At 40.4% G+C, this 18,175-nt stretch overlaps 1 protein-coding gene and 1 long non-coding RNA gene across 4 annotated transcripts in view; one reads left to right on the top strand and one right to left on the bottom strand.

Moving 5' to 3' along the window:
• Positions 1–2,057: 2,057 nt before the first annotated feature.
• The window catches only part of KIF24 (kinesin family member 24), a 35,115-nt gene continuing 18,997 nt past the window's right edge, over positions 2,058–18,175 (top strand). The window contains exons 1-7 of one of the 2 annotated variants that reach the window (XM_026083710.1): positions 2,058–2,401; positions 2,617–2,733; positions 6,386–7,016; positions 10,508–10,697; positions 12,599–12,696; positions 14,792–15,007; positions 16,667–16,754. In XM_026083710.1, the coding sequence (XP_025939495.1) occupies positions 6,400–7,016; positions 10,508–10,697; positions 12,599–12,696; positions 14,792–15,007; positions 16,667–16,754 (1,209 nt within the window). In that variant the 5' untranslated portion in view covers positions 2,058–2,401; positions 2,617–2,733; positions 6,386–6,399. Of the gene's footprint in view, positions 2,402–2,616; positions 2,734–6,385; positions 7,017–10,507; positions 10,698–12,598; positions 12,697–14,791; positions 15,008–16,624; positions 16,755–18,175 lie in introns of those variants that run through there. The other variant, XM_026083711.1, reaches the window with a different exon arrangement.
• LOC112974597 lies at positions 7,560–14,940 on the bottom strand. 2 transcript variants are annotated; one of them, XR_003256337.1, is made up of 4 exons: positions 14,862–14,940; positions 14,320–14,512; positions 10,517–10,586; positions 7,560–8,540 (listed from the first exon to the last, which is right to left on the bottom strand). It is a non-coding gene; the product is annotated as an uncharacterized LOC112974597 (long non-coding RNA). The 2 variants fall into 2 exon arrangements; XR_003256338.1 differs by lacking the exon at positions 10,517–10,586.

Below are 18,175 nucleotides of genomic sequence, written 5' to 3' on the forward strand. Positions count from 1 at the left end.
GGCGGCGGCAGCCTCCTCCGGGCGGCGGCTGCCCTCACCCGGCCCGGCCCGGTCCGGTCCGCTGGGGACCCGGAGCTGCCTCCGGTCGCCTGTGTGCCGCGATACGTGCGGGAGAGAGGGAAAAAAATAAATAAAACAAACCTGGGGCGGAACTGGGGGGGGGAAGGGGTCGGAGGCGGCAAGGCGCGGCGACGGCGGCGGCGGGGCGCTCCCAGGCATCGCCGCAATGCGGGCGGCCCGGGAGCGGCCGAGCAGCTGGCGCGGGGACGCCCCGGCTCGGGCTGGGCGTTTGCGACCGACCGGCTCGTTCTTCCGTGTCACCGGGAAGTTTGCCGGCACAGCCGCTGCCTACCTGCGTGGCCCTGTGGTCGCAGCCGCGGTAGTTATGTGATACCGCTCGTGTGTCGGTCTGGAAACTATGTGCCTCTTTTATTTTTATTTTTTTCCGTTCGCGATGCAGATGCATCGTACAACAGACGGCTTGTTTGTAGTTGTGTAACCAYGAGCAACGCAGCACCACAGCTCAGAGTGATTCTGATCCCCCCCCCCCTCCCCGAACTGGAATATCTAAACAGTTGGTGAAATGTGGGGGCTTCTTCCAGTGGGGGAAACTATAAATACAATGTTCATCACTCTGGGACTAAATTCAAGCTGGGGAAATTATAAATACATTGCTCATTATGGGGCTAAATTCCGTAAGCATGTCCCTTCTGAGCCTGAAAGTATACTTGCAGATGCGCAGCAGTTTGCCTTGATGTAGTTACAAAACTAAATAAATACTGAAAGCCATTCGGTAAATGTTACTTGCAAGAGGCGCTCAGGCACAATTTTCAAATAATCAGCATCCTAATATAACTCACAGATTATTTTCTTAGCTGTGGTTGAATATTAGACACTTCCATTTCCATGCAGCTGTTGTTTTAAGCAGTTGTCGGGTATCAGCTGTAGGATGGAGTCTCTTCTGCTGAGGTCATCAGACTATAATTAGTATGAGATAATGATTATAACAATTACCAGTCTTTTGCAAATAAAAAAAAATACTTTATTTGAAAATAAACCCCCCCCCCAATATTTAGTTGTGACTTTTTAGTCTGTTTCAAAGAACATTGAGATTAACCGTAGATCCAGTAACCAGCTCTGGGTTAGGCATACCAGCAGCAAAGGAAGTAGGAATGTTGATGAAGGGAGAAGACATTCTTTTACATGGTCCAGCTGTAAAACATTTATCAGTTAACATTACATATACTCCTCCCTTTCCAGTTACTTTTCTTATACAGAAGCTATAGATGGTTATCTATTGCTAGCATTCAGTTTTGTTCCTCATATTTTCAAAATGGCCTGCTACGCTTGTTCCAACAACCAACAGAATATTTAATCCATATTGTGTACATGCACAGGGAGTTGCACAGTGTAATCCTATGATCTTACAAAACAAATGGGTCTGGCGCACTGATCAATGTTTCAAACTGTGTTTCATAGTTCACTACGTATTGCATTTGGTCTTAAACTAAAATTATGATTTTTTTATTTTATAGCAGAGACTGTCTCTTATTATGTGTCTTGTGCTTATAAAAGTGCAACCGTGCCATGACTCTGTTCTTCACAGGAATACTCTAGTATTCAAGGGAATGGGGGTCAAAATGATTAAAGGTAAAACATTTTGTGTGGTGTCCTGGAAAAACAAATTAGCCATTCTCTTCTGGAGGGCTAAATCAAATTTGGCTATGGACCATAGTTAAAAATGATCTTAATGTTCAGAGGAATAAGAAACATAAATGAAACTCTTGACATGAGTTAATAAGTCTCTCTTTTCTCCATTGCAGGGTTCTCGGGAAAGATTGGTTTCCTTCTAGTCTTCTGCTTCTATACCTCAAATACCATCAAACACCTTGACACAAAGGCTGTGCTGAAGACTTGTTTGGGATAACGCGGTTGCAAGTAATGAAGTACAATACACTGGTATAGCTGTGATCAGGAGAGGAAGCATAGGTACCCGCTACATGCATTCACAAATTTTAAGTTCTTAACTTTTATTTTTATAAGGTGTTTGTAAAGCAAAGGGTACTTCAGTGTTTGACACAATACAAAGTCATAGGTAGGAAAATAAGGTGCTGTTAAGATTCAAAAATTATTAATTTTATCCGATGCCTTTGAGAACTGTTCCTAATAAAATTATTTAATGATTAGACCAGAGTTTATGATTCAGAATGATAATCTTAGATTATTTGCAGAATTAAATATATGCTTGCATTAATTGACATTTTAAGGTTTTGAGCGCTACATAAGGTCTCTTTACTTTGCTGTGACTTCATTTCCCCAGTTTAAGATATATAGYGATACTTGCATCATGTCTCAGTGGCAACAATCAGGAGTATCAGTGAAAGCCAGCTGAAATCATCAGGTAAATATGAGTGAGCTATAGGGGGATAACAGTGCATGTGGGTGTTACTATTCAAGTGAACAGTGCACTGAGTTCTTTACTACATCAGAGATTAATAAGGATCAAGATACAGTGGTCTAAGGCTGCTTTATTCATAAAATAGTCTATGTGGGGATTTTACATGCTTTAGTTTATGCACAATGACTTGCAGCCACTGAGTGAGTATCTTTTTGAAGGCCAGCCATTTCTCCACTTTGAAAAGTGCGTTGAGAGTGAAAAGATCTGTGTAAGAKCCAATTAATAATTAAAAGCATTTTAAAATGGAAGATCAGCTCCTAGAGCATAATTTTGTGGTAAGTTTATTTCCTTCCAAATACATAAGATATAACCACTGGTTTCTACTATTTATGCCTTTTTTTTTTTTTTTCCAGCTTTATGCCCTTTCAGAAACTCCCATTACCAAAACAGTGCAGTTCTTCACTGATGACAAACTATGATATTATTCTGTGCTTTATGTTGGTCCCTTTACATAAAATTCTAATGCTTTTTACAATGGATATTTACCCATTACCAGAGCCTGGCAGACTTTTAAGATCTTGTCAAGACTCCTTTGCATAAGAAGTAAGTTGTAGAGAACTCAGGTTTGCCACATAAAGGCAATAGGCTGACTGGTCTCTAATCCAGATATCCTATTGTTTAGACAACTTATGTGTTTCAGCAGTAAGGTGCATCATCACTGTTACTCCTTCACAGCTAACTTGTGTATTAGTAAGTAAGATGCTTCGGACTTAACTGATGTCACTGTTTGCATGACTAACCTGCTGCAGCACCCTCTTGCCAGAGCAAAAGCTGGTCCCTTGTTTGAGAGGAATGTGAATATTTCAAAGTGAAACTGAATTTTTCTGCCAGCTAAAATGAGAACAGCAACCACTGAACTGCAAAGAACTATGCTCTATGTTACAATACAGATTGAATGAAAAATTCTGAAGGCTGAGGCTATTTGACCTTATAACTGGGTGCTTATAAAGAATTCTGCTTCCAAATTGATTTCTGTCTTCCTCAGAACATATGTTATATCCAAACTATTTTAAGAAGTTGAAGAATTCTGTCTCAATGCTGTTTTCAGGGAAGTCACTTTACATCTTTGCTGGAAGCAAGACTTGGTCTTTGATATTAAGCAATCACTTTGAAGAATGTTGTATTTTTATGCACCAGAAAACAGCGTTGTCTCACATGAACAAACAAAATTAGATCCTGACAATAACTGAGGGAATGCTGGCTGTTACTCCTTGTAGAAAAGTGAAGGTCTTCCTGCTTTTTGCCAGAAGATGGCATTATCATTAACAGTTTAGGATTCTTGAAAGCATGCCTTGCTTCTTTACAGAGCTAATTTACTTTGAAGAATTATATTTCTGTTTGAGAAACAGTATCTGTAGAGGTTTTTTTTTTTAATGTCTAAAATATTAGGTGATATAAGCCCCTCTTTTTAGGGGGAGAAAGGCACTCTGTTCTTTTAGAACGTTGCTGATCAGAAGGCCAGAAAGGCTCATTGTGATCATCTGTTTTGACAACTGTAATTCCCCTGAATTGTCTCATTTGAATCAGACCAAATCTTTTAGAAAACTGTCTATTCTTGAGTTTTTAAAATGATCAGAAATGGTGGAACTCATCATGACTTCTGCTTAATTTTTCCCAAGGTTAATTAACTTGTTATTCCTTTATTAGTCAATGTTCAATTTTCCTGGATTGTGAAATAGCTGTTCCATGGATGGAGAGACACTGAAGTTAGCTCCTGGAACCACTTAGATCCAGGAAGATTTATTATATCTGGGGCAGAAAAAGCACTTATATTACTTTCAGGGCCAGCTTCCATTAGGAAGCAGTTTAGTTGCTTTCATGTGGCACAGAGCCTTAGCCAGTAAGCTGTGCAGAGCCGCTTATGTGGCTCAGTGGTAGCCTTCTTGTAAGTTCTGTAGTACCTGTATTACTTGGATTTTCCGTATTTCGAGACTTTTAGTCCCCTATTACTCCAGTGATGGAAAATAGAATGTATAGTCATTTATGGGTATTTAATTATATTTTAATTTTTTTATTAGAACCTTGACCTTAGAATTCATTGCTTCCATCCTTGTCTATTGCTTTCTTTTGGGAAAATGTCTCCTTTTTTTTTTTTTTTGTTTTGTTTCTTTCTCCTCTCCAGAAAATTATGCCCAACATTATCATTCAAATAGAAGTTAACATAGAATTAGTTTTTGCACTGGTTTTTTTGGTCACTCTGTACTTAACTGAAGCATATACAATGATGTAAATATAACCTAGGATACAGAGCAAGAATGGGTGAAAGGAATCTGCTCCTTTTATCAAACAAAGAGGTTTCCTGCGGCAGTGCAAGCAAACAGATTTACAGAGGACCTGTTTTATCTTTTTAGCTACTTTATGTAAGCTAGGCATTTTTCAAAAACATAAGCCTCCTCTAAATGAAATCTGAAGTTCTTGGGGAATTGTAGATGTTAAAGAATTTGGGAAATTGTGAATGCTTGTGAGAGGTCTTGTATGTGTGTAGTGGTGAGACTCTATGATCTTTGGATTCACCATCCTCTTTGTGGATTTTGTTTCCCCTTCTCTGGATCTAGTAGTTTCAGCAGCAGCTTTGGCTTTACCTCAAAATTCGGAACTGCATTACACATGCAATAAAAAAGTCTGCCTATATAACAGTTGCTTTTGTCTTGAAGTTTGTTGCTGCTGACTCACATAATTTTATTATGGTTAACCGCTATTTACAGCTTAGACTCCAGCTCCAAAATCATTTTAGTTGTCCTCTAATGCATCTTTTGGCCTCTGTTATATCTTATGCAATCAGCATTTTAATAGAATCGTCATTGTTTTGTTATTATTATTCCAACTGTGTGCGTAATAATTTTAATGACATAAGATCAACCTTGGGGTGATATTTAGTGACCTTATTTTCTTATATAATATTATTGTAGAGATGCTTGAAAAACTTGCTAAAGAACTTATTCTGAATTACGGGGAAAAAAACTTTCAGCTTAAATAACTTGTTTTTATTGAAGGATATTATCACCTCCTAAATTGAGTAAGATTTGTATTTGCTAAGGTCCTAGACTGAACAAATGTATAAGAAGGCAGTGGGCAATGGATATTTGAAGTGCTATCATTTTTTCATTTTACAAAATAAGTAAAAATATCTGCAGATGTTAATCCATCTGGATACAAACARCAGCAAAATGTATTGCTAGGAATACATGTGTTTAGGATTTTATTTTTTTTTTCCACATACCTTTCAGTCATGCATGTTAGTTTTTTGGGTTTCCCAAGAACRCAAGTACAGAGTTCCAGTAGCGTATATCGATTTAGATAAATTCTGTGTTCCAGGTTTTGCATAATGTTTTGGGTATTCTGTCAAGTACACTTAGAAATGCTCACAAGATGCATGAAATTCAGCAGAAAGTTACACTTAAACATAAAACCACAACTTTGCTGTAGTTCATCTGTAAGATGAACAGTCTTAATAATTCAACCTTAGGTGAGGACAAATGCAATTTCTTTTCCTTTAGTTAGCTGACAATGGATAGCTGCAGAACCACACTAGACCATATGCCCTGATATTAAGTTGAGTATCTAAAATTAGGCATTTTACATTCTGTAGCTTGAGAACAGGGTTTCAGTAGCTGCGGCATTTATCAAGTAGACCTCAGACGTGTAGGAACTCTGCAGTAGTAAGTAACTGTGTATTGTGCATTTCTATGTATCATTTTAAAATACAATTTCATAAGTAAAAAATGTGCTTCATACTTAGTGTACTTCTGTTATTGCTATATTCCATACTGTTTGACAATCCGGTGTTTCGGAAATTGGAGTTTAACAGGCTCCTATCCTGACTGCAGATAATGGCATTTGGGGAAATGTGTAGTTACTTCAATAATAACTCTGTCAGCCGCGATGTTTCATATGAATCTAATATTTCTTTTGTTTGATTTATTGTAGACTTTAGCTTGAAGATGGCATCATGCCTTTATGAATGCCTTTGTGAGGCAGAACTTGAAAAATACTATCCCCATTTTGCTGCCTTTGGTCTTCAGAAGATTGATGAGCTTGCCAAGGTTTCCATGAAAGATTATACCAAACTGGGGGTCCACAACATGAATGACCGCAAACGTCTTTTTCAGCTCATTAGAATAATCAAAATTATGCAAGAAGAGGAAGATGTAGCAGACTTAAACAAGCAAGATTTCCGAACAAGTGGCCTTATTATTCAGCCTCAGGTGACCAGATCAGGTCCCCGTAGACAACTGCGTTTTGAGTCCTTCTTTGAGAAAAATGATGGAGCTGTTAAAGACTCAGTGTCTGAATCATATGGTTCATCTGATTTCAGTGCCAATGAAGAAAGGGACAGTCTAGTGGAAATGCTGGGACACGTTCAACCACATGATTCAGAGCTGATTAGAATAACTAGAAGAGACCTAAATACTCCTGGAATATGCACAAAAAGTGAACTGGACTGTACTACAGTATCTGATGATATTGCTCCTCTCTTGGGGGATTCTGAAACTCCCATAATACAAAGAATAACTCATATTTCAGGGTATAATTATGGACTACCTCATTCTTGTATCAGGTAATAATTCATCCCCTTTATTTTACCTTATTTCAAGTTAATCATAATTAGCAATTTCAGCACTGGGGAGGAGAATCTGTCTTTATCAACTCCAAATAAGCAAACTGTCATGCTGCAAAAGTTGTACAGAACAATGTAAGATCTTATAGGGAGGGGATGTATTAACAAGCACTTCACACTCTCCGAGTCTAGTAGAAAGAATCGGTTGAATTCACCAGCTGCTACTTGCCAAGATTGTCTAAGAATAGTTTTCACTGTCTTGCAGGATATAAGCCTTTGTTTTCTTGATGTTTTGGCCAGTCTTTTTTTTCTCGTTTTTTTTTTTTTTCCATGTGACTATCTTGCAAAACATAAATTTCCAAAATATAGTGTTGCCAGTTGATGGTAAGTCTGTGAAGTTTTTCCCAGTAAAAATGATGCATACTCTGATAGTTATATTTGTTTATAAATTTCCAAACTGGAACTTTAAAAAGAAACAGAATGAATATAACTGGGACTGGATACAGACAGTGGTGAGAGGGAAGCTTTGCAGCTGCTCCCTGAGCACATGATCTGTAACATTCGTACTGTTCCCAGTATTGCTAACAGGGGGCTACGGTTATCTTGGACCCCTGGTAAATCAACCCTGGAAACATTTTTAAAGCACAATATAACTTTTATTGGCTTACGCTAGGCAGAGTGCAGATAAGCGCAGTGTAAACTGACTGCCTTGAGTCAGAAATTGTGATCTAAGAAGGCCTCAATCAGCTGCCCCTGAAAGTGTCCACACTTGATAGATGTCTCCCAGGCCTCTCCTTCTAATCTGGTTGGGATCCAGGCACTAGCCACTTCTGCATTTAGATCTCCTGCAGATCCTGATCCAGCAGACTGAGTACATTCCTCCCTGCGCACATACTACCAGAATCAAGCTCAGCGCAATGAAATTGTGGCAGTTTTGTTTTAAAATGCAGCAAAGAGACTGTCATAGGATCATAGTGCTATGTTCAAAATGATAACCTTGTGTAGAGGTTCTGAAAGTCAGGACGATATACCATTTGTGGTTCGTGAACTACTTCAGGAGGAGTGCATGTGTTTGATGGCAAGCAGTAGCGCGTCCTAGCTTGATGTAGAGACATGTATTGGATCCAAGGTGTCCAGTCTGCCTGAAGATCTGCGCTGCCAACCACCCGATGGGTGGTTACCACCTCCTGCAGGCAAGCGTAGCTGTATGAGGTGGTGATAGATGGAGTGTGGGAGGATCCATGGAGTCAGGGTTGATCACAACTCCCGTTGCACATGCAYGTAGCCTGGATGGAGCAGATGCTGTTGCCACAGTGGGAAAGCACTATGGTGGCCTAGCAGTTAGAGCACTTACCTGTGAAATGAGAGACCACAGTTTCGAACTGGAGAAGAATTCAACGTTGCCACTTCTGCCTTCCAGAGGAGTGCGCTAACCTCCTAAATATAGGATTGGCATCTTGGTGCATTCTCTGTGTCCTCTGGAAACCAAGCCAAGGTGCAACAAAAAGGGTAGGGTTCACAGGGCTGGAAAGTAAAAAACAAAATATAACCTAATGGACCAGCTAGAGGAGTTTAAGATCCTGAATCCTGCAATAGAGCTGTGCTCTCTGTTGTTCTCGCTTTCTTCCCTTGTTCTTCTCTTTCTTCTAAGCACATTCCTTTGTGCTTAGCACTAGGGTTCATCTTGTGGGCTTCCTGCAGCCTCCTGACATGCCCGAGTTTCTCTTTCCCCTGCCTTGACCACAGAGCACATGTTCTGCATTCCAGGCTGGGGCCAGCCTGCTGGCAGTTGGGTTAGTGGTTCCTGACTTGGGAGTGTCCATCTGCACTGAATCCATTCCCATGTCACCTGGGGATTTGACCACTGTTAAGACTAATCCAGTCTCATCTACAAGTAACCCTGGACAGTGGAGTGATTTAAGACTGAAGAAAGATAAACAGCTCTTTTAATATGTTTAAATATATTTTCCATTTGCCCACTGTCAATGACTTGATTTTCATGTCAGCAGATAGGACATGGGGATTCTTCTGACTTTTGTCTAATCAGGTTTCTAATGATCYGTTTCAAGGTTTGTTTTTTGCTAATAGTATAAAAACATATTTTGTCATAAAATATAATTTCTGTTTAAGAAAGGTTAATAGAAAATTAAACTTGAGGTTCAGCATACAGAATTCAAACATATTTTGTCCCCGTACAAAATACTTGCAGTTAAATGTGCATCTGTACAAGAAAGAATTTATGCCTTTTCTGTCGTAAACAGAATCACCAAGTTTTCAGTTTTTCCCTTCTCCAGATTTTGTAATCAGTCCTTTCTCCCTCAAGCTCTGAGAGCAAAACAAAGGCTTTCCTTACAGGTCACCAAATTCAGCCTCTGGTGAAATGAGAAGTAAGCTTTAGAGCCTCTGATCATCTGTTGACAACATCTGGTGCCCAATGATATCCATAAGCTTATAGTGGCCTATAAGCTAAAGTATCTTATTTCAAGTATCTTGGTCTTTCAGGGGAAAGAAGTTTCCATCTAAATACAGGGCCTGATCTTGGTCGGCATAGGAAAGCCATACTAAAATTAATGGGAGTACAGTTACAAGGAAAAATGACTTGTGTGAACTCTTTAAAGACTACGTCTTGAGATTTATATCTGCGTATTGTCTGCTTCTGGGGAATCATGCAGCAATGACATTACAAGCTTGTAGTTGTAATGAGATATTGAACAACTTGTATCCTTGCTGTGTTTTTGTTTTTAATTTACTAGACAGCTAGGCTTGGTTTTTAATCACTACATTAAGAGATTTTGGAAGGGCATTTGGATAGTATGGCAGAAGGAGTACTTTCAGACAAGTCAGGGCTTGATTAAAATGACAACTTTGTTCCCCGAAAGAGCATAATTTTTATGGTAAAAGAAACAAGTTGGATAGAAGACCAAAGAAGAGATAATGAAGAGATCAATATTTCAAGTTTTCTTTGAAGTGAATAGAAACATGGTGATACTGTCTAGTTTCCTAGTCTGAGACATCTACCTGCAACCTGCTGGACAGCCTATAATTGAGTGAAAGAAAGTCAGTATTAGGGGAAAAGCAACTAAATATTACACCCGCTCCTTTTCAAGATCTGTTTATACTTTTATCTGTACAGAATTAAGTGACTAATAGTGGCTGAGAATAATTTCAGTGAGAATAAGTTTCTTTAAGTGAAATTGTATGTTTTGCCAGCTTGGATCATATGTTTGTGGACAACTGAAGATATGCCAGTCCAGCGACAAGCTCAGGAACATAGCTGTGTAAACACTACTATTATTTTAACAAAGTGCACAAAAGTTATTAGTCTATTTAGCAAAAAACAGCAGAAACTCCACCATGTCACAATGAGGKTTTTTTGGTGAGTGTGACGGAAATATTTATCTGGTAAAGCTAGAAATCCAAGTCATATTTATGCATATTCTGCATTGTGTAGTAACCTGGTTTTAAAATACAAAACTACAATTTCATTGTAGATCGAGTACCTCTGAGAAAGAAACTCCGTGGACAGAGATTGAAAAAATCCGAGTGTGTGTCCGAAAACGTCCTCTGGGCCTGAGAGAGGAGCGACGTGGGGAGGTTAATATCATCACAGTGAAAAATAAAGAAACTCTACTTCTTCATGAGAAGAAAGAGGCAGTTGATCTCACCCAATATATTTTACAGGTAACGTGTTGCATTTACATTTTATGTCTATGGGCCAGTCACTTGCATGGTGGGATAAAGCAAATTGTACTGATGATGAACACAGACAAGAACCACCTTGGGATTTCAGTGAGGGGAAACAGAAAAGGGCTGTCCTTATTTCTTGCATAAGATAGGTGGTGGGCTCTTTTTATCAGCTCAGCRTAACTATATTGGAATTGCTCCTGATTTGTGCCAGCTTGTGGCAGAAAACTTGAGAATTTTAAGTCCCCCAAAGCATGTCTCCTGCAGCTTTCTTTGCCCGTGACAAAATAAAACCCTCTGCTGAATGCCATTGTTGTAACAGAACTGCCTGCTGCAGAGTCCCCTAATAACTTTCCAGKGTACTTCAGTGAGGAGTTTCCTTTTCACACTCTTTCAGCACTGTAGTTTGTTCCGATGAATCACTTGTACCTTTGCCCCCTCCCCTTCTTAGTTCTCAAATGCTTCTGAAAGTTAAGTTCTCCTTTGGTCTTTGTTTCTAAATCCCAAGGATCTTGTGCTGTCATAGTTCAAATTCTCAGTTTTGACCGACAGCACCAGGAACAGAACTGATTTCTAGAGAGCAGCAAGCCGTACTCGCTCTGCTCTGTGTGTTATTTTTACAGTCTGGGTCCTGGGAACAACTGTTCGGAGTGTCCAGTAAAAAATCAGTTTGCAGCTCTCTCAGGCCTGGTTCATATACCACCTTTTACAGTGTGACACATGCAGCCATTCCACCCTGCTCCCTCCATCTGACTAGCTATATTTGGCATTTGTGTGGTGCCTATCACTGTGGTGTCTCAGCACTGAAATAACTGCTAGTTTATTTTGTTCTGGTAATAGAAATCTTGCTATAAATCAATATTGTCCACTCAGAAGTATGCCATGGCAAGAAGGCCATATYGGTACTGTAGGACCCTGGAGCACTTTCTTGCTTCCAAGTCTGGCTGCTCACCCTGCCTCCGTCCCTGGTTCCTACAGAAAGGAAGCCCAGCGGTGCGGACCAAACGGGAGCTGGGACAGGCTCCAGCTCTGTGGCCTGGGGACCCAAAACTGCAGGCCTGTTACAGAGCTCATCTGCCCTGTGAGCCAGGTGTAGCTGCTGCGACTCCCTRTTTAATTTGCACATGTGCTAGTGTGGCTTGTTTGTGCATCATTGAAATGATTATCAGTCCTGGAGATTTACTACATTAATTTACCAGGCACTGTTTCATTAGAGTGCAATGTTAGACACCAGTCCCGGGAAGCTTTTCTGGAAGTGCAATGTGTTTATGTGACTGTCTCCACTGTCCCCTTCTTAACCTAGAAGGACCAGCTCCAGCTCCAAAGTTCAAAATGACCTCAGCTGCAGTCTTTCTAGAGACCCTGCTGCTTGGGATCAGACCCTGAACATTGGAGGGTTTTTCTTCTGCCCTCTTCTGCGATAACGCAGTCCAGCTTTGCTTAGGAATAGCTTAGCCTTCTCTGGCATAAAAAGGGTTTGAGTCTGGAGAACAGAGACAGCTAATCACAACTGAGGACTAGTTTTGAGTCCTTTTTACTGTTGTAGTCTTACTGTACATCTGTAGGCTGATTCATTTCAGGAATAGATGAGGGTTTTTTTATTAGTTTTCTCCTGCTTTTTGTCAAAAGGCTGCTGTATCTTCTGCTTCAGAATGATGGAAGATTAAGGCATCTTTGCTTCCCTTTTTTCTTTCTACCCTCATTCTGTTGATTGGTTGTAATGGTGTGTTCCTGCATACGTGATGCTGCATGTCAAATTTGCCGTGTCACTTTGGACCTGATCCAAAGCCATATGAAGTCACTGGAAAGACTTCTGTTATTATAATTTGTCTTCTAATGGGGGTGAAGGGGAAGTGAGACATATTCCTTTTCATGTAAAGATCATGTTTATTTTTCAGCATGTTTTTTATTTTGATGAAGTCTTTGGGGAGTCATGTACCAATCAGGATGTGTATATGAAGACAGCTCATCCTCTCATTCAGCATATTTTTAACGGGTAGGGCATCAGTGCATACATTTGTTATTTTCTGCCTTTTTGTTTTCCAATTTCATATACTGTTTTACTTTTCTTTTTACTCTTTTCATCTTTTGCAAATGCATTCATTTCTCCTTTTCCGCATATCCTTCCCCATTTAGAATGTCTTTGACTGTAATTTTGACAAAATAAGTCAGGAAAAAATTTCTTCACTATCAGTGAGAGGAAATGAAAATTGGGCCTCAGCTGTAACAAGGAGATGAGATGGCCTACCTAGAACAAAAAAAATGGGTGTCAGGATTCCTGGAGTCTAATCTCTGCCCTAACAAAGACTTCTGTGTGGTATAGCACAAAGTGTCTAGTGCCTTGGTTTACTCATCTGTAGAAAAATAATATTAGCTCTTTCATGAGATGGTTGTGAGATATTTTTGCATGTATTTGTACAGTTCACATGGAAATAGAAACTTCAATAAGCTTGTGGTTTATTTTTATTTTATTGATTTATATTTTTAGAGGGCTAATTGTAATTACATGCTTCCTGATTAATGGCAAATTGATGGTGGCTTTACATGGRTAATCTTATTTTCACGCAATGTAACAAGCTTGAATATAATTATATTTTGAGTCTTTGAAGGCAAGAATGACATATCYGTGCTGAACACTGACAAAAAGAAGCTTTCTGTTACTGAAAGTCTCTGAGTATCTGCAGCAGAGACACAAAGCATCATGCTCTTGAGGAAAGGAAAGTGAAAGAGGGAGAATAAGGTTTATAGCCTGCTGTGTAATAATATTCACTAAAGGCACAGATTCACATTACAGCCAAGCCAGTAATGCCACCAAAGGAGATGCCACTGTTTTTTTTTCTCAGCTTCCCCCTGCTTTTCTGTCCTTCCTGCCACTTTCCCTTCGCTGGCATTGGGTCTCATCTGACCCCATGGTGAACTAATTCAGCAGTCTAAACTGGCAAGAAACTATTCACTGTCCATGCTGCAGTCCCACATTTTACCCACTTCGCTGCAACCAGATACTGAGCCAGCCAAAAAAACTTTTAAAAAAATATCATGTGTTCTGTGGTATTTGTTTTTTGGCCGATTTAGTTCCCTGAATCTCTTCACTTCATAGTKGCGAGCGCCAGTGCTTGTACAAGGGCAAGGGTGGGAAGGGGAGGTAGGCATGTGGTAGCCTCAGCTTAGATGGGCTTGCAAGGCTGCAGAGCCATATCCTGAGACCTCCGTGACGTTTTGTGTGCGTTGCCCTTATAACGTTAAAGTGACATGATGACCAAGATGCAGTAATCCTGAATAAAGCTGAGACTGTGTTTTCACTAGCTGAAGTGAGGGCACCTAACAGCGCTCTGCCACTGAAAGGGAATGATCAGCTTCCTTTCCCTCCTTCCAGCCACACTCCCACAGGTTACAGGAAGCCAGTTTTGACATATTTCGTGATCCTCCAAGAGTTACTTTACTCCACTGAAACAGCAGAAAACTAACCTGCAAAAAATTGGAAAGCTTTCTGCTGTTTCAGTACTGTAAAGTCAAACGTCAGAGCCAGCACAGGGGATGCTGTAGGTCACACAACCGAGAGCAGAGGAATGGAAGAGCAAAACCTCCCCCTAGGCAGCAACAGGTTCCCGGATTGACTTACCTGCACACAGGGCTGCAGCTTGTGATAAACTGACTTTGCTCAGTATTGCGAGGGCGTTAGTCTTTGAGAACACTGTGTGGTAACACAGAACCTGACTTGTGGCTGTTTCGCACCTTGTGTCACAGTCATTTTTCCTCTGTGGTCCACAATCAAAAGGATTCCCATTCATAATCCTACAGTATCTCTGTAGCGTCTAAACAGTTGGAAAAATAATAAAGTGTCGTTAGCGTCTGTAAACGCGTTTTTGGCATCAGGAAAGAAGGAGGAGAGCCAGCACTGTGTGACATGCCAGGTCTTCATAGGGTGTGCTCGGGAATCGCTGTTAAGTGTTTTGCAGTTTCCCAGATGGAGATGCAAACTGAACCTCTTTGCTAAGGGTCATCTCTATGTATAGATATTTACGTTGCAGAATCCCTTTTAATAGACATGAATACATCAGATGTGGCACTAAAAATATAGCTTATCATTACAGAGGCAATGCAACCTGCTTTGCATATGGACAGACTGGTGCTGGCAAGACTTACACTATGATAGGTACTCACCGGAACCCGGGACTCTACGCCTTGGCTGCCAAGGACATCTTTAGACACCTGGAAGCACCACAGTCAAGGAAAGATCTCCTTGTGTTAATCAGTTTTTATGAGATCTACTGTGGACAGCTTTATGACCTGCTAAATGGAAGAAAGAGGTATTTAAATAAAGAGACATATCACTGTAAAACTAGGGTTATGAATTGGTTGGTTACTGTTTATAAATCATTTTGTTACTGTTTTGTGCAATTACATTTAATATATTACCATCTATAATCAATTTTATATATTTATTTAGGGTTGTTCCTGGGAGTGAGTTAGTGAAAGAGGAGGGCAGAATCTGGCACTAAATACTGTGGCATTGATAGAGACTACTGGTTTGTGTTATTTTTATGGGGGGAAAAAACAAGTAAAAATGAGGGCCCTGTCTGAGATATGAACTCACACTGTTTTGCTTACACTATAATATGCATAATATAACAGCTAAACATCTGCAGGTAGAGAAGGAGCCTTCCTGTTGCCAGAAGTCTTTCCGGTGACCACTGTTGCGTGGTCCCCGTCTTCCTTATGCTTGAACATAGCCTCTGGCTGTCCCTCCTGCTGTGCAAATGGGGCTCAGGCTCTTGCCGCTGCAGCCTCTGAGGATCCTGTCAGGCTCCCCCTTGTTATGCCTGGCCCTGCAGGGTCTGCTCACCCCCTCCGTCAGCTCCTTTACCTGGCACCCCAGTGACTCAACCAGAGCACACCTCTGCAGGTGGCACTGCTGTCACCCGCCAGCAGAAGCTCCCGGCGCTCCCCAGCCCAAGACCTGTTCAGACAGGTGTGTACTTCCACAGGAGCTCCGTCTGGAGTGGAAATCAAGACAACTCAGAACATCCCTGGTCTTAAAAAAAAAAATTACTGTGGTCTGAAATCTCAAATGCCAGTTAAGATCTCARTGGTGAAATCTTTCCAGTATGATCTCAAAGGAACATCCCCTGTCAGCTGGAGGCCTTTAGCATCCTTGAGAGCAGTATGCTGAGACCATCCATACTGGAGGGCTCAACAGGGAGGCTTTCTACTTTGGGGAGTGAGCATCTGCTCACCTATTTCTGCAAGCATCTGGGTGTATATGTGAGTGTGTATTCCCTTTCTCCAGAACAGTCTTGAAGGATCTTTTTAATATTGAGTGATAGTTCATGGACTTCTCTTTGGATATAAGCCAGGTAGTATAATCTACTGTCAGGAGTGGTTTTACTARGGAAGGCAGAGGGTATTCTCTGCATGTCCCTTAGCTATCTTACATGTCACTGATGGGGGAGATTAACCCTTCTCCCCCACATATGTCATGGCTATGTTCTTCCTGCATCGTGTAATGTTTACTTCTATGTGATTCATAGCAGAGTTGCTCCGTACTCTGACTCTATAGCTATGGAAGCTGCTATARAATCCATGCCATGCAAAAACCTTGAAAACTTGAGCAGAGCATAAGTTATACAGTCTGAACTTCCTAGAAAAGGGCGAGATGCAGTTCAAAGAGGGGCAGGAACGCTAAAATGTAAACATCGTAATTTATTTGTCTGCTTCATTATATTACTGCTCCCTATTTTAGCAGAAATGCGTTGATAAGATCTTTTTAACAGTGAAATATGAATAGTACATATTATAAATGAAATAGCTCTTCAGCTCTGACAATAAGTGAATGACAATGTTCTCTCTCCCCTAACTGGTAGCTTTGATGCATATTGCACAYAGTGTCATAGCACTGACGTGTGTTTCCATTGCTGCTCTTTGAGACTTCAAAAATTTCCTTTCTGCAAGCCATGTTTCCCTTTCAGACTTTTTGCAAGAGAAGACGGCAAGCATGTCGTTCARATAGTTGGACTGCGAGAGGTTCAGGTGGACTCTGTAGACCTACTGTTAGAGGTAACCTCTATACTGGTGCTTATTTTGTCTTCTACAGCCCAATTCACTAATTTGTGAGATAAGTGATTTGCAGAGAAGATTGTTATTTGTTGTGTACTACATGTGTGTGTTCCTGTTGAGGGCTCTGAAGTTGGCAACCTCAGCAGAGCATCGAGGAGCACTGTTAAAAGTGCCTTTATTTGGTAGGCTTCCTGTGTCACCGTAACTGGTGTTAGTGACACATGAACTGTTGACTTAGAGTTGCTGCTTCTGCTGCCACACCTTAGGGATAGACCTTTGCCAGGAAACAGGCTGCTGTCACTATCCCAGAAATTAAATAGTGTCCCAGCAAAACAAACCCTGAAAGATCCTAGATGACTCAAAATGGATTTAAAGTCTAAACGCAACTCAGTACACCAAGTAAAACAATAAAAGGTGAGAAGTACTGTGGATGTGAAGATACAATTTACAGCTGGGCAAGCATAGTTGGTTAGTTTATTTTTTACTTGTTTGATAGATCCATATTTTTCTCCAGTGTAATTTCTTTGGCTTCTATGAGCTTATGTTTTCTGTATAAAGGGTACGTGGGTGTGGGAGGATAGATATAAATTTGAAAATTAATAAAACTAGAAATTAGAAAATACTTAAGATTGAGATATTGAACTGAGTTAGGATTGAGACATTACTTAGATAATGGTAGGTGATAACAGCCTTGTAAAATCAGAGTCTTTAAACAGTAGCTGACGTTCAGCACAAGCAAGGCTTCAGTCTGCCTTCCCTGCTTGGCTGAGCTCTGCAAGAGCATTAGCAAATTTTCTGCTCTGTCCTGCAGTAAGAAAGCTGGTTAAATCTGCCTTCCATTTTTCTTGACTTTGCATAATTTAATTCCTTTCTCAGTAAGGAACTGTAAATTAAAAGTGTCTGATAGTGTAATTGACTCATTAAAATTGGCACAGTGTTGCCCACTTATATTCCATTTAATTTTGTTCTTTATCCTCTCATTAACTCCAAGCTTCAGGACATGCTGGTGATGCTTCTGCAAATTAGATTGTAAATCTGCTATATGGTTGATTAACACATTCCTCTGTATTATCACATTCCACACACAGAAGAGCTATTAAATGACTTTATTCTCACAGGTATCTTGGCAAAAACTAATTTTGTATTGTCCACAGCCTCTTTTGAAAACAGAAATGTCACGAGCTTGACTCAGAGCTTTTGAATAGTCTGCAACAGATATATGGGAAGAGTCTTGAATAYGTCTGCAGTTATTCAATATTCATTGAATTGAATTCATTGTTGGCTTGGGTTCAGAAATTTTCTGTGCGTTTAGCACTGGTATAATGCTCAGGTGCTGCAACAGTTCGTTATGTTGCTGGCTGAGACGTGACTGGCCACTGAAAGGMCTGAGTAATGTGCATCTGTCCGCTGAAACCATATTG

The sequence above is a fragment of the Apteryx rowi genome, unplaced genomic scaffold (genome assembly GCF_003343035.1).
Source record: "Apteryx rowi isolate R43461 unplaced genomic scaffold, aptRow1 scaffold_612, whole genome shotgun sequence".
Taxonomy (NCBI): Eukaryota; Metazoa; Chordata; class Aves; order Apterygiformes; family Apterygidae; genus Apteryx; species Apteryx rowi.